We start from the raw sequence: 25079 nt of genomic DNA, 5'->3' as shown, positions 1-25079 counted from the left end.
ATGTCAGACACGCCCTTTCTTGATTTACATTTAAATCAAGATTGAAATGTCACGATCTAAACATTTGAGTTGTATCTTTCTCCTTCTTTCCTTCCCCCCCCCTCTCCACTCTTCGTAGTAAAGTGTAGATTTTTATTCATTATTTAAGGCTACAATATGCCCGCCCTTATATGTACTCGTGTATACAGTGATAAATAAATAAATATGTAACAATTAGCATTGGAATCAAACCTTGTCTACATGCATACTTCTGAAACTATTCTATCTCTCGATTTTTATGAAGTAAAAGAGTTCGCTTGCTGCCATGCTTGCGGTCGTGGGTTCTATTCCTGGGAGAGTCAACATGAAATAGTTGTTTATAAGGTGATTTAACACCGTAGTATTTCACTGTCTCTGGACTGGTTTCTTAAGCGTAAGACTGTATCACCTTTAATTTCCCGTAACGCATGATCGAGCTACACTGCATGCACTTTACCAATGCAGTGTCCTATGCACCATGAGATGCGGCTTAAGGTTTGATGATGACGAAAAGAGCTGAAACTGGTTTAAGTTACAAATCCTAACTTTTTAAACTAACTTCTGACTAGTAACTTTCATAAATAGACGATTGATACCGGATTAAAAAATAATAAATTAATACTTCTTACGTGTAACATCAGAAAAGAAGTAAATTTAATAGAACATTTTTTTTTAAAAGTAAACAAATAAATAACTATCCCTTTGAAGTAAATATAAACCTTGTACATTACAAGCAAGGTGAAAGAATAATGCAACTCACATATTAAAAAAAAAAACTTCAGAGTAATAATTTTGTAGAGATGCCCTTAAGCTCTTTTGCGAAGAATATAAGCGTTCCAAAATTTTGGTTTAATTTTATTTTGGTTTTTGGTTTAACAACAAACGTTGAACGGGCGGTTTCGGTTAGCGCTTGCAATTCTCAACGCAAGTACCTACGGCCGTTGTATTGCTGTAATCTGTAGCGAACTTTGTGGTCAATAATCATAGAATTGTTTTTCTACGTACGGGCGACTCTATAAGGTTATTACTCTAAGCGTGTAACACATTTCCTCAATCGGAAGATAATTGGACCGAAGGAGACTATGAAGAGCCACGAGGTTAGTAACTAAACTCGTCTAGAAAACGTAAATGACAATGTAGATTGACGTTAATGGATATTCGACTATGTTGAGGATAAGTAGAGGCGCTATTGAAATGCCTTATCTTAAAGTCGTTACACGTATAAACGTAATTTTGAAAATGATTAATGAATCTTTGTTGTGTTCCCTCGCGCTGTCAGCCAGCTCTATCCTCCTATTGTTCCTGGTTCTGAAGATGAGAAAGTATTGCTGTTAGCTAGAGCGTATGTTATTCCGTGAAGTAGTCATTGTAGTATATTATATTGGCCGTTGCAAGGGACAATGCTACAGGTAATCATTTATCCTAGTGAACTAATGCGCGATCGCTATCATATTTTTTCAATATAGTTTTTGAGTGGGTAGCTATTCAAAGGTAGGTATTTTCTCCGTGTCCAGGTAGATGAAGAATACAGTTATGTGTGTGAAACCAGAACTCCGGACGAGTGTCTTCCGCTCGATGGCTGCTCTCGGGTAAAAATCCCGAATGAGGAAATCAAGTGGAGAAAGAAGCTTTTTACATTTTTTTTAAATACCAACTACCTACGTACAATACGATGGTGCCAGTCGTTTTTATATATGAAATACGAAATTCACCATTCCAAATTTATCGAGAAAAGGTTAGGGAAAATTTAAATAAACACTCCGCACAATCGTCGTTTTCACACCTTTACACTTCACACTGACACATTATAGTGATCTCATTGTCATCATTCCCTTTCCGCACTTATGGTACATAGGGCACTGCATCGGTACACCAATCGCAGCGTGTCGTGATCATTTTTGTTTGATGAAGGTAAGATGATCAGTCTTACGCTTCAGGTACCGTCCAGGGACTATGAAATATTCTAGTGTAAAAACACCTTTTAAAATAAATATTTCATGTCAACCATGTCAGGAATCGAACCCGAGACCTCTTGCATGGTAGGCGAACGCGCTGACCAAACCACGATGCCGGCTAGTATTCTACCGTGTTAAAATTCGACAAAAACACTATCTAACTAGTTATAGGTACAATTGTGTAAAATCCCAGAAACAAATCATATTTGTAGAAGATAAAGTGTAAATAATGCGTAAAAGCAAAAGAAAATAATGAACATTTACAAAGGCGAAAGAAAAATGACTACACAATTATTTATACGAACATTCTTGGCGGGTAAAGATACATCTCGCAAAAATAAATAGCAATAAAAGGGAAAAGTTAGAGGCTTTTCAGCTGAAACAAATTTATTATTAAAGGGAAACTGGATGGAAGTAATATAAACGGGAGCTACGTTCGTAATATTCTCAACTCAGTGTTTCAGGGAATCGAATACTTGAGCATGTACGTAGTACTACGATACTCACGGTGAGCGGGCAACTTCCATGTAATACAATTTTCCGGGAAAATAAATTCGCCAGATATGAATAAAGATATATCGTACGTCAGTTTATACGGCGAGTATCGTACCCACTGTAGGCTGAAAGGAGGAATTTATGGGGTAAAACGCTTTCACCGAGCCAATTAATCAATTACGAATGACGAGGGTTATTAACTATGCGCGTACATGTACTGGGTATCCACCGCTAATATCGAGAGTAAAAGCTTTGTACAGGAATGAATATAATATTTCATAATATATTACGAGAATTAATCATTATCTCGTAAAGTTGAAGTATACGTTAATTTTCACGAAACAGGAGCTTCATAACGGTTTTGGAAACAGAAAATGAACTAGAAACAACCACTTGACCAGCAGACCCCGGAGTGATCTTGCAAGTAGAAGAGAAAATATATTTTTTACGACACACAAGTGGTTCTCCGCGATGCCGACCTACATACGGAAAACTAGAGATCGTCCATCAAGTGGTGTGTGGTGTGTAATGTGTTTAGTAGTAACCTATCAGAATATTTACATGGGGGCCGAGGGATATAAAAATTACGATGTCGTAAGTAGCTTTAAAATTGCATATTGAAAACATACATATATATATATTATACACTAGATGGGAATATATTATTACTTATAAATTAACATTATACACTAATAATATCAAAAGAAAGAAATAAGGGAGGACTGATAGCTCCGTATTACTCCGTATGGATCCGCCGGCGAAAGGATTAAGTCCGAGTAAACAAAAAACTTTTTTTATATATTTTTTTTTATTATTCCATTATTATTGTAATATTTTATTTATTTTTTTACGTGTGGAATGATGCGGAGTGGCTATTTCAATGTACGCTTTTTTTCTTCTTTTTTTGACATTGTATTTAGTAATGTATGGAAAACTATAATTGGCCTATAATTTTGGTTTATTTGTAAAAAAAATTTAATGGCTGTTGTTTTCTTTCAATAAATAAAATATATAAAATAAAATATAATTTTTGAATATACATTTATCTAGTATAATATACTCGATATAGGAACATATTATGTTCCTATATCGAGCAACGTAATTAAACACATAATAATTTATTAACAACAGCAAACGTGCCAGAACAAAAGAATTTATTCAATATACAATACAACAATGTTTACATAACTTTCGCACATATCCACTATGTTACAAGTAGTGTTTAATGTTCTTGTTTAGGTAATTGGGAGCACGTATGTACTCGGGCAAAAGAGAAAAATCGAGGAATAAAAGATACGTCAGTATAAAAGTGCTGTGCGGTGAGAACATAATATAATAAAGTAATGCATGTTGGAAAATAAATCACGAAATATGAATAAACTTCAGTGACGTTATGTGACAGAAAGCGATGACGAAAGGAGGAAATCGCTCCATATTTTCGTAAACGAGCGGAAAACTTCTGCCTGTCACAACTGCCATACGGAAGTACAAATGTTTAGCAGGTACCTACTAGGTATCATCAGGGTCGCTTAATTATTGCAATATTTAAAAATCAAACAAATATAGGAAGCGGACAGTTTGCGCAAAATTAGACAATACTAAATCCACTTCGAAGGGCCATCGGCCATTCCAAAGAATGAACCTGTTTAGTAAACAATAAAAATACCAAATTGAATGAATATCTATTATCCCACGTTTCAAATATTTGATTATGAAAGTGTGATACGAGGTGCGGGCACTGAGTAGGGCTATTCCAGCGCCAGCGGGAAACATCTGCTCAGCATCACGAGGTCGGACAGGGAGGGAGATAGTGGCGCGAGGGAGACGGAGCCATTACTCTTCCTCTTCACTCTCCCAGGGGAGGAATGAACCGCCGGCCTCATGTTGCGGCCAAATAATATTGCCGGACCGACACGAGATCCTTTGTGAATGCACAATCAGACGTGGTCGAGCGGATGGACAAGGCGAAGGTCACATACGGCGTTCGTTGCGACCGCGAGTACCATTAGCCGCTAACTAGATACTAGATCTAGCTGCCCGCTAAACACGAACAACGTTACTATTATATTTAGGAATAAATAGAAAGTATCTTAGTAAATGATATTCCGATTTAGAAATTCTCACAATTGCGTTTCAATATCTATTGTACGGGTAATGTTTCCGCAAAAAGCTTCGTCTTAGGGACTCTAATGAAGTGATTAAAGTAAATTAGTAATTGGTGAACGATGTAAAAGTAATGCGAGCGTGAGAAATGATCTAGTTCCGCGGGCCGTCGGCGTTAGTCGGTTTGTCTCGGTCGCGGCCAGAGTGAGTAATGTTGATGGAGTTCATCACGGCGCACAGCATCACACAAACACAACCCAAAGACGATGCGCTATGTGTTGATTGTACTGTAGTACACTGTACTGGTGACTGTTGTTTACTGCATGTTGGTATCCCAATCCGGGCTGTTAGTTTATTATAAGGGACAATGAGAGAAGTACAATCTTGTGCCGCGACTGCGGCTCTTCGCGGTATCGGTATGACGTGCGGTTATATTATTCGATGAGTCAGTAATGTCATACACAACATTATAACAAAACAACTACTAGGTATTTCAATACAGTTCCAGATATTAAAATATTAACTCTCGGCAGCCTTCGGTGAAACCATTAAATTTGAGTTATTCCATTGTTTGCCATGAAACTTTAATGCCGTTTAATTTGTATTGTAAAAGTATGATTCAGAGATATGATACTTCGGAATGCATTAGTGCATAATAGCGTATATAATACGCATCGATTATTGATTATAATTATTTATTAAATGTAAATGAACAATATTTTTTCAATACTTGTGTAACTACCTACTTAACGCCTCGAAGAAAGTAGAGGAATAGAAAGAGCATTCAATTTCTTGAAGATAATGTCTTATTATTATGTAAAATACATATTATGCGCATTCTTCGTACGAATTCATCAAGATACTATTGTTCGGGCTTCGGGCGCGTAGTGTGACGCGTGACATTAAATGAAAACAAAGGACGTTTACAGACAGTAAATGTTTGCGCACAACAAACACAAGTCGGTATCGGTAGAGGAAAAGAACAGGATTAGTTCGAATTGATTGTAAATTCGCATTCTGATAGTCATTGTTCGGTTCGTTTGCTCCTCCCGAGGTCGGGGGTATGCTAATTAGCAGCGGTGCATCAGATACGGGAGGAGAACCGAGGAACTACCAATAATAAAAAGAAAGGAAAGTGTTACATGGTCGATTGCTTTGATCACCGTGAATGCACAATAATAAAACAAAGAGCCAAATCGAAAAATCGGCTGGTAGGTATAATATGATATGATATTTTTACGTAAGCTTAAAATTAAAAGGGAGGCGATGGATTTGTTTTAATTTTACTTCACCTACTTGTAGGCGAATTTGATCCGATAGCAAGAATGAACTAAATCGGCGAGCTTGTATGACTCACGGGGCTAAACAATGCTAAAGGTGCCGTGAAAGTTCACCGAAATTCTGAAGGTTACTTCGCGAACATTCTAACGCGTGCAACAATTGCCTTTTTTTCATAGCAAGTCAACATCAAATAAATGGTCAATACAACTTTGGCCATTACTCTGATTATTAAAGATTAGTAATAGTCGGTTAGGATAACATGATTGGCTGCAGAGATGCATCGATGTGGGCTGTGAGGAGATAACAAAGTACATATTGAAATGTCGAGAACCGAGCCCGAGACGCAAACGTTGGGCCTCAAATGTCAGCCGTGTAATAATGAACGTGTTTCGCAACGAACTATGCAGAGCTAAAATTATACACAGATCAAAGTTAACAGCACTCTGTGCCGATTTCATTTACAATCTGTTTCCAGTCTAACTGCGGGACAAAAGTTGCATGCAGGTGGCAATGAAAACAATCATTCATTTTGTACCTTTCGTTATGAACTCTTTAAGACAGCGCTTTTTCTTGTTTTTTAAAATTATTTTTTGTATTTCTGGTCCTATATTTGTGGTGATATACTCATGTGTCTGCGTCAACTGATTGCTCGGCCCATCTCAACACAGGACTTTTAGTCCCATGGAGTTGGGACTTATGTCTCAAATAATGTGCAATAAACTAATGTATGTGAATAAATAAATAAAATTAAAACATACGTTGAGGTATGCATGTATTTCAATTTAATTATCAAAGGGCAAAATAAGACAAATTATTGATTAGTCGCATCACGTACTTAATAGCAGAAAAGAAAAATGTATCTAAACCAAAATAACATTGTTATTAATAAATAAGTTTCTTTAACTGTTTGCCATCAAATATCCATATATTGAAAAATAAACTGATAATTAACTTACAATTTAAGTTTCTTTGCCGCATTCTTGCACGAAAACAAGGGTTAATAAACCAAATTTTACTTAACGAGAATCTAAAATCTAAACCGAAAAAATTCTCAATTTTAATATACTAGACAACTAGACGGTCCAATACCAATAAAAATAATACAATAATTAATAAAAATACACGTCATTATTCTTCTGATGCGGCAGCTTACTTTAAAAATAAAAGGAAACTGAAAAAAAAACCTTAATGATAATTACGTTGTTTCCAAATAGTGTGATATTACATAATGGGCCTTACTTATAAACCTAGTGTTTAACGTTACGCCTAGGCATAGTGGTAGAATAAGAATACCAATTTTATTTTACCACTATAAAAAATATGGTATTCCCATTATTACCTTTCTAAATATCGTTCGAAGTGTAATCCATATGTTTCGAAAAATTAAAAAAAATATTTTATGATTTTTAAAATGCATGAATTCCCAACACTGGTAATGCAAATAATGTGTTCTTATTAACTGCGTATACATTGGTATATATGCTATAGTGTATATTCACCAAATTAAAAAAAAAACCATTAGATTGATGGAACACAAAAGGCGCGTACGAAGTCATTTCCGTTAAACGTCTGAACAGACATACTACACAATATGAGTCTAGTGAGAATACGCAATTAATAATCTGTATATCGTCTCAGAAAACAGCCTTCTGTAATGAGCCAGCCAGGACGTTTATTATTCCAGATATATTATTTTAAATAAATATTTACGTTCTTATGATTTATTTATTTCATATAAAATGTTATATTTTTTCTTTTCTATATAAACACCTCACTGGGCATAACCTGTGTCGAGGCATTCATTTACATTATTTTTATATAATGTTCTATACATAATAAATAACACTGTATGGATATAAACATAAAATATATAATAGCAGACATGCAACAATAATTCCGAGTTCAAATAGACTACTATTTTGGTGGGGTGACCATCTCAACGCAGTTTTCTGGACCCAAATCCAGAAGCCATTTCTTAACAAATAATTCGAATTTCTGTTTATTTGTATTTAATTTTAAATTATTATCCCGGACATTTTAATTTTGAGGGCATTTTTAACCAGTCGTAAATAACCGTGATAGAAAATGAAAATCAAGTATTTAAAGGTATAGGTTATGATTAATAACTGCATACGGCGTGGACCGTGTGTGAGGCAAACGACTTAACCATTACACCCCGGAGGCGCCTTATCGAACACCAACTTATGATCTGTTTTTTTTTTTTTTAATTAAGCAATTAAATGTCATTAAACTTTATCAACAAGAATCTTCAAAATTTATTCATAAATAAGCCACTGATGAATTTGTAGACAAAGAACTAAAACTTCGAAGAAAAAAAACGGACACAATACGAGAATATCAGAACAATATAACATACCTACAACATTCTAAAACGAGACAAGGAAAGTCAAAACTAATAAAACAGAGACTGAAATTTTACAATAACTCGGACGACCTTTACAAAAGTGTTCAAAATAATATAATTTTAAAAAATGAGTGTGAAATGGTCCCAGAATCCTGAACGAGTGTTCTTGACTCGATGACTACTCTCTGATTAAATTCCTAAAAAGTGAAATCGAGTGGAGATAAGTCCGCCTCGTAATAAAGTTGTTGGCACGTTCGCCTACCATGCTTGAGGTCCTGAATTGCATTATTGTCTGCCGGTAAGTAAATAGTTTAATTTTTCGTTTAATTTGATACGTCTTAAACTGTTTTAATTTTTATTTTATACACATACGTGAATGCATTATATAGAGAGTGCAATCCTTGTAAGGTTGAGGAAACGCTAGTCCATAGTCGGCTGTGGCATGCGGATCACGCATGAGAACGGGTATGGCGACTGGTACTAGCGACTAGCGACCTCCGGCGCGCGCCTAGTACAGAGTACACGGGCAGGTGGCAGTGGCGTGCCAAATAAGCAATGCCTACCCTACTAGATTAGCGTGTATAATTATCACTAGGTTACAAGATTTAACTATATTCTTTTAGTTAGAAGTAAATATTTGCGTTCTTATTATTTATCTAAATATTTCCATTTTGGGGGCCATTTTTAACGATTTCGATAAACACTGTCTTTAAGATAATAAAACAAGCACAGTAATGTCAACTTGCAGATTATTTAATTAATATTATAAGCAAAGCTGGGTCTCAATACAATAAAAAGTTAACAGAGTTATCTTCGAGTGACTATTAAATACAATCGAAATTTACGTTCAAGTAATGTGTATATTTGTATGAAAATTTTAATTATCTTACGTCAGTTACCTGTAATGATGCATGTAGAGGAAAAAAATATTTACATATTATATTTTTCGTACAGTAAAATTATTTACTTAGTAAATAAAATTGTAGATAACTTTTAACTCCCGGCTACCGCGAAATTGATTCTCGTGTTATTTTTGATCGGTGATATTGATTATCCTGTGTTTATTTTGTGAAAGAGGTATGGAAATAGAAAACCGTGTGATTTTGAACTAATAAAAAACATAAATATAATATTTTCGTGATATAAGCGTACCTAAGCGAAGGTTTGACAGTTGACCGATATAAAATGTAAGTATATAGGATCTATGTAATCAAAATACTGCTTAGAAATAATATATTGGCTATCGAACTGTGTAGTAAACTCAAATTAATAAGTGATAGGGTACACTTGACTTGAAATCTAGATAAATAGAAGCGGTTAGGTACTTATTATGTAAAATTATCCATTACGGATGTAAGGTATTTTTGTTTCACTTAAGTAATTAATCATTTTGTTCAACTGCTTACTTCGATTAAAAAACCCCGTGCCCGCTGCTGCGTACAGGGTACAAGTAAAGAGCACGCTCAGACTGCAACAAACCGCAACTTGGAAAGATGGTGTTCGATGACCACTCGATTCAATACAACGTGCGGTTTCTGAAGGGATTCCATATCTTATATCCATGGAAGTGATCGTCTTCGTCTCGATTCGCTAATACAACATAAGCTCGATACTAACGCTACTCGCTGTGGTCATTACAAAAAAGGTTCATCAGATAGCTTTCGGTGGGAAAATTAAATCACATCAGTATTGGTATTCGATATAAAATATATTGATACCGAAATTGAACACTAATTAAGCGCGGTGTAGACTTTTATCCCGGCGATTTTTGAGAAAACTGTTCGCAATTAACTCAAAGTTCTTCCTTTGATATTTTTTATTCTAAGAATCAAATGCAAAACACAAAAAAAAGTGAATACACAATTTCCAATACAGAAGTTTGCAACAATGTTTGAGTATGTCCAAATGCTTGCAGGCTGGCTGAATTTCCTCCCTAGGGAGTTATTCATATTTTAATTTATTTCAACAAAGAGGGAAAACATTTTGAGAAGGGAATATTGAAGTCGAGGCATTTACAGGGCTTATGACCTGTCATTGTGGTTTAAGTGGCAACATTGCACACTGGGTAACATTCACCATTCTGCCCATGTTTGAACATCCACATTTCCTCAACTCTTCATCTGTTGATTTTTGTGAAGTAATAGAGCCGAAACCTTTATCACGTGGGTGAGATTTATCCGGCTGAACCAAGCAGATTGTTTCAAGCGTTGCCTAGTAGGTAATTTGGTTCAGCCGGATGAATCTCACCCACGTGATAAAGGTCTCAGCTCTTTTACTTTGCTCAAGTCACAGATGGAAGGGTTGAGAAAATGCGGATGTTCAAACATGGGCAGAATGGTGAATGTTACACAGTGTGTAAAGTGGCCACTTAAATCAGCATATGACAGATCATAAGCCCTGTAAATGCCTGACTTCCATTTTCCCTTCTCAAAAATGTTTTCATTCTCTTTTTAAATAAATCAGAAGTTTGCAAATAATCAGTTAGCAATGCTTGCGCCTTCCTTCCTACCACTTTGACAGACAGCTGCATGTCAAGCACAAAAAAAAAGATTGGGACGTTATTTCAGTAACCAGTAACCATAAAAAGGCATCGAGTTGCATACTTCTCCGAAGTGAAGAGTAAACTGATCGACAAATTCAATTATTAACATGAATCCAACGTTCAGTATTACGAGGCACTGATACATTTGCGTATCGAATCAAATTGCATCGTTATAATAAGCACGTTTAGTGAGTTGTAGGCTGCGGTTAAAGGAAATGGTAAAAATGCGGAGAAATACACACTACAGATATTATTTTACTATAAAACGTGATTACATTTGTTTGATATTATTTGACCCCATCGTAAATATATTGTAAATAAAATAAAATAATGAATAAATTAATTTACAACCTAAAATAAAAACGAGGGTACTAAAGCACGAAGGCGGGCAATTAATACAGCACGTAGTGCGAACGTCTCGGTGCATTCTAGGCGCAATATCGCGATAATTTCACTAACTTCTAAGAAGCGATAAGGAAATTCTAGAAATACAGAGTCGTTCACATTTATAATATTCTCTATAAATAGACTTATCTGGTTCACGGTAAATGCGGAATAATGTTACTCATTTTCCGTAATCACAATAATAATTGTTTCAAATGATTCATTAACTGTGTATTTGTGTATGGCAGCAACATATAGATTAGTTTTAATGGGAGCACGTCGTGGATTTAGACAAATTATACGAAATATAAGCAGAATTCTGTTTTAAATGCTGTTCACTATTTACTAGATTAGACTTTTAGTTTCACAATAATATGTGGATATAAAACTTACCTCTTCAGGACCTTCTCTGCATCGCCATTTGTTTCTTTTTTTGGTGGTTTTTGCTTATCCTTTTTGCTGAAGCTTATTGATCGGATAGACCATTTCTTCTTAACCTGTTAACATATCGTCAAATGTAAGTATATGAAGTTTTCCAAGACAATAGAGTCAAATGGTTTAACCACACTGTGTTGACTGCCGGCGGTGCGCATGGCGGGGTAGCTTTATTATAAACCGGTAACTTAAGAAAATATTTAAGTTGTAACTTTAATACTTTAGATAGTTTCGTGTTTAAGAGGCAACCCACCGCGACAACACGCGGTAAAAATAATGACAATTGAAACCTGCCTTTTCTTTTTTTGGTTTTTTGTTTGATTCTGGTTCCGGTGTGTTTTCTCCGTCTTTCACTTCTCCTTCGCCTTCCCCATTGCGTTTACCGTAACTGGAGTCAGGATAATCTCTTTTTCGTTACTATTATCCTTAGCATTTTCCTGAGCTTCGTCCTCTTCTTGCATTTTTTTCTCCTTCTCCTAAAAAACAAAAACTTGAAATGTTAAAAGAAGATCCCCTGATAAAAAAAAATGCGAGAGACTTTCTTTTGGTTACTTTTGGGTATCTTTTACGGTAGGCGGGTGTTAGTTGAGCGGAATTTATTATGATCATTATTGTGGATAACTTATATGGTCCCATTTTCGTAATAATATACCTCAAGGTGATGTTATGCAGTATTCATTTATTTATTATTATAACTAACGGCCGTAGCCAATTCGCACATTTAAAGTTAAATACAAAGTTATATAATATAAAGAAAATAGATTTATAGTAAAAGAGTTAAGTATAAAAGAGAAGTAGTAAAAAAGATGCATTTTGGGTTTGTTCTTACATAGACACACATTGTTAGGCACAAAAGATCAGCAAAAATAAAAATTAATAGACATTTATATGAGTTTATTATACAAACATACTGAATCCCCGGTTCATCGGTTATTTTATTTTATTTATTTATTTTATTTGGAAATCAACAGTTCTACATACAGTAATAAACAGTATAGTAAACAAACAGATATAGTGTATAAACTCAGAACTAATAACAGATTTCCACATAGTATACAAAGTTAGTAAAGAAAATATATTACATATCAAATAAATACATACATATTGTTGCAAAGTCAGTAGTACTTACTTCCTATGTACAACCGAATGAGCATGAACCCATCTAGGTAGCAAGTACGACTACTTGTGTATATATAATGTTTCAGGGGTCTCAAACTAATTATTTTATTTATTCTATCTTAAAATTAAAGAAAATACATGTTGCATATAAAAACTAAAAACAAATGGAAATATTGAATTTAAGTCAAACTTAAAGTTACCTACAACAACGTCTTAACAAATGGCGAAATATCGCCATTAAATAAAGCAAGCTATCGTTAATATTTTGGAGACTATTAAGATTTTTTTACATGTACGAATTAATAAAAAAAAATTTTTTGTTGAAATATATTTTTGAAGTCATATGGAAAGATTTTAAGTACTCTAGGAGATGAAAGACTAAATACACTCGCTTTTCTACTTCGTTGAATATCACTTTCTGTTTAACATATCTAAAAAAAAATTCAAAGTCTAAATAACTGTATAGTTTTTTTTAGTGTTTATTGGATTTTATGAAACATGTTCAAGGGAAGTGTCAATTGGAATGATATAGACACAAGGGCAAAAACTACCAGAAAACCTTCCACTACAATATTTCTATAAATAATTAACAATACTGCATGTAATAACTTATATTTACACATAAGATACTAATTTAAAATACTTGGTACACTTCCACTTATTTTTTCGATCAATTAGCGCTTTCACCCTCTAATGGGCATCATCAGACAGCTTCCGTCTATTCATACGCGGGAACGTGGAAATAGATTTTTACAGCCTCCGAGATACTCAAATCTCATCTTAATTTTCTCAACCTCGCCGCCATCTGTCTCTCAAATAACCTAACTCCCCATAAACATACTTATCCTTAATTTGCCATGTATTCCCCCCCGTGATAATTTGGCTTCCAGGATAACTAATCCGAAGATGCCCATTAGAGGGTGAAAGCGCTAATTGGTCAAAAAAATAAGTGGAAGTGTACTGAGTATTTTTAATTAGTAATGTAAATATAAGTTATTACATCATTACAATGGAACTCCATCAACATTTGTCAGTAAATAATTTGAACGCATGATATATAAATAACATTACAATGATAAGACCTTTGAGCCAGCATTAATATCTGCTGTTCATATAGATTTTTACTATATTTCCCAAATCAGAATATGTAAATATTCGGAAGAAAAATAAGTTCAAAGCTCATGTTTCTGATATTTAACAATATATTATCTTATTTGAAACAGCTCGTCTCCTTGCATAGAGGTGAGCGTTTATTACGCAGCTTCGCAGGAGCAAGTGCGAGAAAGCAAAATACGGTGTTCATGCAATTCCGAATGTTTGAGTTTACTGTTTTTTTTTTTTTTTGCACCACAATAGGCCAAGAGGCCTAATTACAGTGGTGAATTATATCACACAGCATCCAGGCTTGAGAAAAATCACATTTTTATTTTTTGTGTTCTCACCGGGAATCGAACCCGGAACCTTCCGTGCGTGAGTCAAGCGTCTTGACCACTACACCACGGAGGCCTGTTCCTTTCAACTGCTCTAACTTTAGTGCGTGGATCTGGCGGGATAGTCGGCTGTGGCCTTGTTAAGGACTCTCCGCATTTGCATATTGAAAAGGAAAACATATTGTTGGTTAATAGGAATCAGGTATAGGAAAAACGGTATAGTGATCAGACACTTAAGAAATTGTTCCAATTCATTAGCGGGCTACTTCAACAGAATGGATATTTCAATAAAATTAATATATTATTTCCATTCAGAAAACATTTCTTTTTTTAGTATCTGAGCTTTATTGGACTTTTCTTAAAAAATAATAAAATATAAAAAGGCATTAAATAACACAGTGATCCGACACAAACATGTATTAAGTTATGGGCCAGTTAAAATTACAGCGATCGACCACAGGCCGAGCAAAGTTTTTATTTAACCAAATTGCTAAATAACAATATTTTAAAAATAAAAACAACAGTAAACAATGATTTCATCATTGTAATGATATTAAAGTTTATATTCGTTTATTAATAGGTATACAAATAATTGTAAAACGATGAAAATAATTATACTTGCGAACGTTCAGTCGAAGGTTATTAAAAATTTAATCTATCTCCTTGTCAAACGAATCGTCTATTTCCTCGTTATCATTGCATTTAAAAGAATCATTACTTTTGTCGTTTTTATCGCAAGTTTTCAGATCATCTTCCGAGATGAAGCACTCGTGACAAAGGAAAAGAGAAATTATTATACCACCTGGAATATGTTTTTTCATGACTGGGTGGAATGCAATTTGCATGTGAATATGTATTTCATTGAGAACACTGTAATTTTGGAATCTTTTAAATGGTTTCTTTGGAGATAAAACACAAACAGTTGTCTTTACTTTTTCCATCCATCTTTCAATAGTCTAGCTATTTTATTTTTTTGTTTTCTGATTTTACTTCTTCAGTTTTTCTTTTTTTATTATTTTTTCTTCACACGTTACCCTGTATTTTTCACATGTGCATGTGGTAGCAAACAAAGTTATCTTTGTTTGTCGTTTTCCTTTTCTCTTTGGTGTATCAGGCCATAATAAAATCTCACGTAGATTGCTCGATGACCCACAACTATTTTCAACTTCGGTGTTTAACGGACCTGGTTCATTGAATTGGACAGTTGTGGATATTTATACATGATTTGATATAAGGTAGTTATTCACATGATTTTCTTCGTCGTTAGTAAATTTCCTCATAATTTAAAGAAAATCGAAAAATGTCTAGATTTTTAGATTGTTTTTCTCTAATAACCTTACTCGAAACCCACTCCACCCCAATTTGATTCCCATTTTCTAATAGTGAGTTATTTACAGCTCGTTGAAAATGCCCCCAAAATCGAAATATTTGGGTTAATAATAAGAACGCAAATATTTCCTTTTTCTTTTAATTTTTTTTAAAAAAAGAACGTTTTTGATATCAACAAACTTGCAATGATGTATTTGCAAAACTCTTTTTGTTACAATCTGTTCTTTTGACAAAAGAGTGTCATGATTGAGACTCCACGAGACTCCATTACATCGGTGTTATGAATGTTTTTACCTAAACATTTTCAAGTAGTATTTGCGTCAAATGAATCCACATGCCTTTATGTAATAAACTTTTAAGGACTTTAGTATGAATATTAACAAATTACTAAAATTACACTTATAGCATACAAAATATTGACGACAGATAAAATTCATCAAAACGTCATAATTTTTTAAAAATGAAATACATTTTGTGATCGGTCGCCCTGGCCTATCATTGAAATTTACTAAAAATGTTATACAATTAATGGCCACCTGCATAACACAGCAGTTATAAAGAAATACACCAAATAATCACATTGAATAGTTTGATTACATCATTACATCATTACACCATTAACTGATTGTATTTGAAAAATTAATACATTGAAAAAGAAAAAGTTATTAGATTTCAAACAAAGTGAATTCCTTAACAAAAACATGGTTGTTTTACAAACACGAGAGCATGTGTTAATACTTGTTCAACAAATTTAATTATGATATTTTAGTGGTGCCAACCATGTCATATTTTGATGATTTAAATAATTTATACTTTATCACTAGACATTTCTTGAGTAAATATGAGTTGACATTCTCTTATTTTTCTTACTGAACTTGAGTGTCCGACCACCGGGGGTGGCCCATCACTGCATCGTTTACCCTATTTATAATTTAGACAATCTTACGGAGATTTCGGTATCCTGGTGGGCAGCATCCCCGTTAAGCTGCGGTTTTAGTGTGTCCAGATCCTCGATCCTTTCCAATTTTCCTTCTCCCCCCGCCCCCGCGGCAACTTCGCCGCCCTCCGCGACCGCCTCCTTCCCCGTGGTGATGTCCACCGACCGCTTGCTTTGCCTAGCACCCATCGTGCCTGTGAACAACAAAACAAACTACAATCGCTGATCTGGGCCCCGATTACAATGGGGAATTAACAGAGTTCTCTTCGACTGACAAACAAACAAAGAAACCATCGCGCCGTAGGCAGAGAGGATAGAACGCCATATCACTTTATATTTGCATACATACCTCGCTTCCTCTACTTTCATACATCTTCTCATGCACGCACGCCGATATTCCTACTCTTGACATGTCCATCTTCAAGTATTTGATGGACTTGATCGTGTCATGTCTTTCTCGGTCTTCCTCGTTTTCTGTATCCATCAACATTCGCATAGTAGATCCTGTTGGCCGTTCTTTCGCTGTCCATTCGTTCTACATGTCCAATCTAACGCAGCACGCCTTTCTTAATTCTGTCGATAATGCATGTAATTACAAAGTTCACAAATCTCGACATTTGTGCACCTATCGTACATCGTTTTACCACACATTCACCTGAGGGATCGCATTTCGACAGCATTCAACCTACTTTCATCATCATTTTTCCAATTCCATACTTCGCTCCCATACATTAGAGTTGGCACTAGAACTCCATTGTGAACTGCTAGTTTTGTCTCCTGCGATAAACATTTGTTTGCCAAATTAGATTTCAGTGCACCGTTCACCCTGTTCCCGGCACTCACCCTCCTTTCAATATATTTCTCGGTCTTTCCATCCCTAGTAAACATACTTCCCAGATACATAAATTCTTCTACCTGATTCAGAATATCTCCGTTCACACTAATCTCGCATTTAGTTGTATTTTCATCCCTTTCAAAAACCATCACTTTCGATTTATCAACATTTATAAGCAAATCTTTGACTATCTATAAAGTAAAACCGAAATATGATGTAAATTTGTATGAAAATTTAAAATGTCTTCGTTGGTAACCTGAAATTGAACATGTTTAGAAAAAAAATTGTATACATAGTCTATTTTTCATACAGAAAACTTAATTTTACTTTGTAGATAAAATTAAAGATAAATGTTAACTTCCCAGTACAGTCAATTAAACACAGGCTGATTTCACACCGGTCGCGGTCGTACAAATCTACACGACACTGTAAATTTATGGTGGATAAATATTTAGAATATTTTTTATTTTATTTATTTAGTACCTACTCTCACATAAAAACTAATTCTGCAACAGGAAATCGAGAGGAGATTATTTAACCCCACGGTGTACTCGTTAATGCCTGCCTTTCAATAAATAAATAAAATAATAATAGAATCCCTAATGATTTTCCGAATGTTTGAGTTTACTGTTTACCATATTGATGTGTCGTATATTTTGTTTTTTTTATTGTTGTTGTTACGTTTCTGATCCTATATAATATTTCTGATGACATACTCATGTGTCTGTTCAACTAATTGCTCGTTCCACATTAACCCAGGACTTTTAGTCCCATAGAGTTGGGACTTATTTCTCAAATAATGAGTAATCAACAACCTATAAGTAAATAAATAAATCAAATCCAAATTTTGTCTGACTCGTGTGGATTTTTACGGTCGTCTAAAACGGGACATTGCCATTGTATGCATTCACTAAACATCGGTTGAAACAAAATAGTGCACAAATCGACAATGTTAGATCTTAGTTGACCATTAATATAATCATTTTCTTTTGAAACTTTAGAAATGTTTGACTAATGAACTAGACGATCAATTTGCGTTCAAAATGTTTACGGGTAAGTTTTTCTTGTTGGATTTATATTATCTACAGCTTGAAATCGTAATCGGAAAAAAATTAAGTGTGCCGCGAGTTTGACATGACTTCGGAAAGGATTCAGATGCATAGGTAAATTATGCTTAACTAGCAGGCAACAGTCGCCTGTCACCGATTGTCACATGGTAGACAATTCGGCCTTTCGGGCCTCATGTCCATCCACAATAATAATTAAAACGACTTGTTATTGAGGATACAACTGAATCATTTTCGCAATGTAAATAATAATTCAATTTAAGGGAATCTATTATTATATTTTTCCAAGTCATTGTCACAATGCATTTTAAGGGATTGAAAAATATTCTAAATTCTCGTAACTCATTTAAAAAAAACTATTTACAGGTAAATGTTATTGTGATAATAATAGTTGAAAAAATAAAATCTCGTGGTTAATTTAAAAAAAAAAAAAGATACTTATTATTCCGTTTGAATATTAAATATAATATTAAATTTGAACATACGAAAATGAACTTGATTTAGCGTTGATACCGAGATAATAAGGCCCAAGTTCCTGTGTGCAAGTATAAGGGACATACGCAATTAATCATTTCTAGAGTATTAATATTATAGATTAAAAATGATTAAAAACTACGTAAATTAAAAATTTTCGGATATTTTTTTGACGACATCCTTCTTATTTTTAATTTATATGTTTGGAATAAATGTGATGTAGGATCACTGCGAGATGGTTTATTGGCTTGAAATGACAAATGACCAAATGCCTAAAAATGTAAGCCTTAAATAGGTTTAGCTTTATAAATCACGTTATGCTTTCGAGAATGTTATCAAATGCCGAACGTCTTATCATATTATTGTACTAAAAACCCTTTTAAAATCGTCAGAACGACGTAATAAATCACCGTGTAAAACACTTTCTTCCCGGGGAACCGAGGAGGAAAGAGGATAAGGAAAATGAATGTGTTCTTGGGTGGTGTACGATGCGGATGTAGGTTAGTATAGCAGTAGGTTGTGGGCTACGGGTTGCGGACTCGGGAGTAGGGAGTAGTGAGTAGCGAGACCGAGAGGGTACGGTACACGTGTCACGCTCAGACGGAGGGTGCCCCGCTCCCGCCCCCGGAGCGCAGAACACAAGGCATATATTCCGTTCCAGTGGACATTTCCCTCTTTTATCTTGATTACTCGACGTCCCGTAAACTACAAGTGACTTGCTTAGGTTTTTTTAAACTAAGGGGAATTTATTTTCTGGGTATTTGGTTTTTGGTCAAGATTTCCAAAATAAATCAAAATCCTTTCTTCTAAAAACAGAGGCTGAAACATTATTGATAAAGCATTGCCAATTGACATGTCAATTTGAATGTATTATTTATTGAATTAGAACGTGTCATGCCTCTAATCTGCATTATTTATCTTTGAATCCATTCTTTCACCGTTTATTCGCTCTACGCGTAACAATATAAATAAGGATAAGCGTAGGTAGATAACGAATACGATTTTATTAATAAATAAAATTCACGAAGGAACTGAACAGGGAGAATAATTGCGGTGTTTCATAAGTCTGCTGGGATTAGAGTTGCCTCCCTGGACGAGAGGCAGTAAATCATGGGAATGTAAGTAAGGCCAGAATGGCTCATAACGCGCTCGTAAATCAAACCCGACTAAGCCGCGGCGCGAACTCTCATCCAACAATACAAATTGTAGGCATTTTACATTGTGCTCTACCTACTGCATGCGCGAAGTACTCTACTCTGGGTACTGCTACAATTACTATAGTACGAGTATGCACTGCTACGTTGCCGACCTGGCCCCCAATATTACAATGGGAAGTTGACAGAGTTATCTTCGACTGTCTGTAAAGAAAAACCGATATTTGTGTACGAAAATGAGTATATTTGCATGAGCATTTAAAGTATCTTCATTGGTAACCTAAAATTTAACATGTTTGGAAGAAAAAATTGTATGCATGTTTTTTTTGTTTCTTTAACTTTTTGTACATAATGTTAATTGTACATTGGCGGGCAATGGCAATTTCTTCCAACCAACCAAAAAAATAAAAGTTTTATTTTTATAATTCATATTTAATAGAAAATAAAGGTTTTAAAAAAGCTAAAGATATTTGAAAATAGAAATAAATGTACTTGTTTATAAATTACCTTAAATCAATATCATTACTCAATGGGGAAATATAAAAAAAAAGGAAAGGAGGAGAGATTAAGGAAGAGAAAGGAGATGTTTCTTCAGACGTGATTTAAACAGAGATACTGTAGTAACATCTTTGATGGTGGATGGGAGATGATTCCACAGTCGAGCGGCATGGACACTTTATGAGTTAGAGAAGAAAGAGGAATTGTGGATGGGTATTAAGAGAGGGCTTCGAGAATTAGAACGAAGAGGTAAACTATGAACTGATAAGCGTTGAAATTTTTCACGCAGGTATAAAGGGGCGTTAGGACTACAGCGCATTGAACAGAATTGAGAGGGAGTGATAGTCTCTCCGCTGTCTAATTTTAAGTTTGACTTGAGAAACGTTGATAAAAAACGCTATATTGGAGGAATGATCTACCAGTATTATGAATGATTTATACAGCACCGTTTTTGTAAAAGTTACATTACGTAAATTATAGTTCCCTGTGTAATGATCCGGTTCCGTATCTATCATAGCGCGAATGTGATCTACTGATAAATAATTATTTTTCTAACGCCGTTTCACTATATCCTGTACACGGATTGAATAATAAAAAAAAAATGACTTGTCATTTAAATCGAGAGCCCAGCTTGAAAATCTTGATAGTGGGTATGTTGAGTCGCCATTACACTTGACGAAATGAGGCTCAGTGCCCGTTACACATGTTTACAGTAAAAGTGATTTCATTATAAGCTACATATTTACGATAAATTGTATAAAACATAATAACTGTCACGCAGTTACAAATCGCATAGATGTTTGAAAATAAACCCTTACAAATACTATATTGCCATAATAAATTATAAATATTATATCTTCTTTGGGCATATTTCCAGGGGGAACTCTGATAGTTTGAAGAAAACTATTCTCCTGGGAAGTGTCGAAGGGACAAGGTCGCGTGAACGTCAACCGACAAGATGGAGCGGTTCAGTAACTTCAGAATCATCACTGACGAATGCCTATAGAAGAGCACAAGACCGTTCCAGATCGAGGGAGACTGTTTACAGACGAGCCATGTCTGGAGTCAGGCGTAATCACCATCCTCAGACACGAGGCACGGATTGAAGAGAGATAATATTTTTTAATAATTCTCACAAAAACACAGTAAACGTAAAGGACGGAACGATGACTGCAATTAGTGCCGGTAAAAAAGCAAGATTTTTAAGATAGTATTTACGATCTTTTTTCTCCCTCTTGCCCTTACCTACACTTAAAATTAAGAACTGTATTGATTACCAATCGCAGCGTACGTCAATAATTTTATTTTTAATCTAACGCTTCAGATACCAATCCAGGAACCACGAAAATGAAACATTGCAATGATAAACATTTGTTTAAATAAAAAGTACTTGATGTCAACCATATTGGTAAAACCCAAGATTTCATACACCGTAGCCTAACGCGCTAATCTCTACACCACGGACATATTTTGTGAGAATGTAAAATATATTTATAAGAAACAATATTTAATATTTCAATTTATTTATTTATTATTTATATAATAAAAAACGAAATATAAACTTTCGAGAAGATCGTTTCGCTGAAAGCTATATTGAAATATTCTGACTATGTTAGCTATCAAATATATGGGTATTGTGCTACTTCACCATGAATATGATTTAAATGAGTAAAATATTTCGATGGTGAAATTACACCAACAATCTAGGGATAGGTGGTACATATTGAAGGATTTCTTGGCTTAATTACAGTTGCTATACTGTCAGGACATTTAATACTCCCTAATGACGATGAACGAAGCGAATCATAAATAAAAACAATGGTGAAAAATAAAATAAAATCATTCTTAGTCTTTAAATCTTATTTTTCAAAATGTGGTTTTGATATAAAGGGTACAGATCTGCATTTGATGTTTCGTATCTCCACATTACACCACAACAGGTCAGGGGGCCCAATTACAGCACAGAATACCCAGGTTTGAGATGAATCACATTTTGAATTTTTGTATTCTCACCGGTGCGTCAAGCGTCTTAACCACTACACCACGGAGGCCACCTAATTTATATTATGCCTTTATATTTTATTATGAATACTTCTTATCCTTCGGTCGTACATACCATTATTTTATTTTTATAATTATTTCATAGTTTAATGAAATGACAGTAGATCATTTATAATAATAAAATGTTTTTAACTTTAGTATTTATTGTGATCTCACTCATTTAGAACAAATAATTCAAACATACCTTTCAGCACTTACTAATTCACTATTTCTCCTTATTTAATACCCTATTTCATTATTTTGAACAAATAAATTAACCACAGTACACAGAAAACAAACCCCATAAACAAACAAACACACACAAAGAAAACTTCGTTTTTATAACCTCAAAATATTTTTTGACGTTTACCTCGAACCAGTTCGGTGATGAAAGAGAGATATAGCGCTATACAAAACGATTTAGGACGCATGTGTATTCCCTTTCCAAACGACGTATGTCTTCTCCTATCGCTGACCTATTCAACGTGGATGGCCTTAAGAAAAAAACATAGGATGGGTTCATCAATATATTTTTTCAAATTATTTCGTTTATCAATTGGCAAGTAAACACACGAAATAGTACACCATGAGGCGGACTAATCTCCGATTTCTTTTAGCACAATTTTTACCCGCGAATAGAAACTAAATAAATAAAACCAAAAAAGAAAATAATAAATAAGTATCCACCCACCCTAATTTTACCGCACCGACTTGATTGGCGCAATACGTGTAAAACAGGCCCGTACATGCAGACTTAATCAATCATTTTAAGACTATTAATATTATAAATTACTATCACAAACCCATTTTAGTCGGCCTCGTGGTGTAATGGTCGGCGCATTTGCCTGCTATGCAAGAGGTCTCGGGTTCGATTCCCGACATGGTTGATATGATATATTTATTAAGAAGGGTTTTTTTCACACTAGAATATTTTACAGTCCCTGGACTGGTACCTGAAGCGTAAGACTGATCACCTTACCTTCATGTAGCAAAAATAATCTAGATACGCTACGGTTGGTGTACCAATGCAGTCCCCTATGCACCATTAGGTGCGGAAGGGCAATGATGATGATCACAAACCCGGCGCGGCGCGGTGTGGAGTCATTTGTGATAAAATCGTTCACTAATATGGAAATTTAACGTAACTACCTGACTGACGAACAAGGAAACACTGCATTTAAAATCAAACAGCGCCGTTAAGCATCGTTAAAATTTTAAATATTGTTAAGTATGGACAGTTGTAGAGTAATAATTTTCACCATTGGCGTATAATAAACATACTTAGAAAATATTTACGTGAGAACGGGATGCAAGGAAGGCAACTACCTACGAAATTAAATGCCATACGCATTTGTAACGTGTCTATTTAATTATATGTCATTGTTTTTCACAAAGTTAAATGTATAAAGTACTTTTGATTATTCTTTAAACTTGTTGGCAAGACAACGATATTAAGTACCTATCACAAAAACGAGGTTCTCTACGGAGCCGTGAACACAGTTGGCGGGTAAATTGAAGGTTTATCTAAGTCACGGAGACGATGATGACTTTTTTTATGCCCGCCTGAATCGGTAGGGTAACACTGTTCCTTCGTCAGTGTAATTATATACAGATTTCATAGAATAGTTGCGTGTTCAACGCACGAGAAATAGACTGATGGCTCCGAAAGACGAGTTCAGTAACCCTCTTACGGTGAGTCGACAAATTGTAACAGACGTGTATCAAAGGATATATATGTGATACACACAATACTAGAGAACGTAAAACGAACCTTCCGAGTAATTATATACAGTAACACTGCAACTTGTCCAGTGGATCTATTTGAAACTTTAAAAAGGATTTACAAGGCAAGGACAAACAAAAATGGATTGTCTCGAAACTAATCTATTCTTGCCATTTATAGTGAATTTCTTTATTTATATTTATGTGTGTGATAAAACAAACATAGAAAAAGTAATGGAATTTATACCTACATATTACATAATATTGCCGTAGATGTAAATTTGAAATGTCGTAAAGGAATAAAACCAGGAGCAAGAAAAGTTTTATTTTATTGGACTTGCAAACTTTTGAGGATATTACCGGCCAAATAAGAATTTTTAAAAATCTTAATGTAAGCAAGTACCCCTCGAAGGGGCATAAATAGGTATGCTTCACAGCTAGATATAAATTATATGATTAGGGTACTTAAAAGGGGTTCATTGCATTTGTGAGTACATATACTTATGATATGCTTGGGAGTTAGGATATTTATTTACAATAGATAACTTGAAATAAGATTATAAGAAAGGCGCATTCCAGTTCATATTTTTTAAATGCCAATAATTATTATTACAGTGAATGTATCCGTAAACACCCGTATCTGCAAAGTAAATTATCACAATTGGTTTTGCTGGTTTGAAACAACGCGATTATTACCTATTATTAAAAGAGCATTCTGTAGTATAAGTAAGATAAGTAAATAAGTAAACTTTTAACTGTCTATTGTTAAATATATCGTAAGAAAATGACATGGTATAACGCTCACATACTCGTACATACTTTGAGAATATAAGAAAAGAAATAAACAATGACCGTTATACTAACACAACTCAGTGTATGGGTATGTATTCAAATGT

General features: G+C 34.5%; 1 protein-coding gene across 2 annotated transcripts in view; it reads right to left on the bottom strand.

The window, feature by feature from the left end:
* Window positions 1-11563: 11563 nt before the first annotated feature.
* LOC148285511 (A-kinase anchor protein 200-like) overlaps window positions 11564-25079 on the bottom strand; it is a 34102-nt gene continuing 20586 nt past the window's right edge. The window contains exons 2-4 of one of the 2 annotated variants that reach the window (XM_088224200.1): window positions 16403-16587; window positions 11873-12054; window positions 11564-11640 (exon numbers count right to left, since the gene is read on the bottom strand). In XM_088224200.1, the coding sequence (XP_088080326.1) occupies window positions 11929-12054; window positions 16403-16582 (306 nt within the window). In that variant the 5' untranslated portion in view covers window positions 16583-16587 and the 3' untranslated portion in view covers window positions 11564-11640; window positions 11873-11928. Of the gene's footprint in view, window positions 11641-11872; window positions 12055-14117; window positions 15228-16203; window positions 16588-25079 lie in introns of those variants that run through there. The other variant, XM_088224208.1, reaches the window with a different exon arrangement.

The sequence above is a fragment of the Micrasema longulum genome, unplaced genomic scaffold (genome assembly GCF_059751315.1).
Source record: "Micrasema longulum isolate JH-2025_06_02 unplaced genomic scaffold, ASM5975131v1 h1tg000030l, whole genome shotgun sequence".
Taxonomy (NCBI): Eukaryota; Metazoa; Arthropoda; class Insecta; order Trichoptera; family Brachycentridae; genus Micrasema; species Micrasema longulum.
The sequence above is the reverse complement of the archived record's forward strand: the minus strand, read 5'-3'. Positions and strand labels throughout refer to the sequence as shown.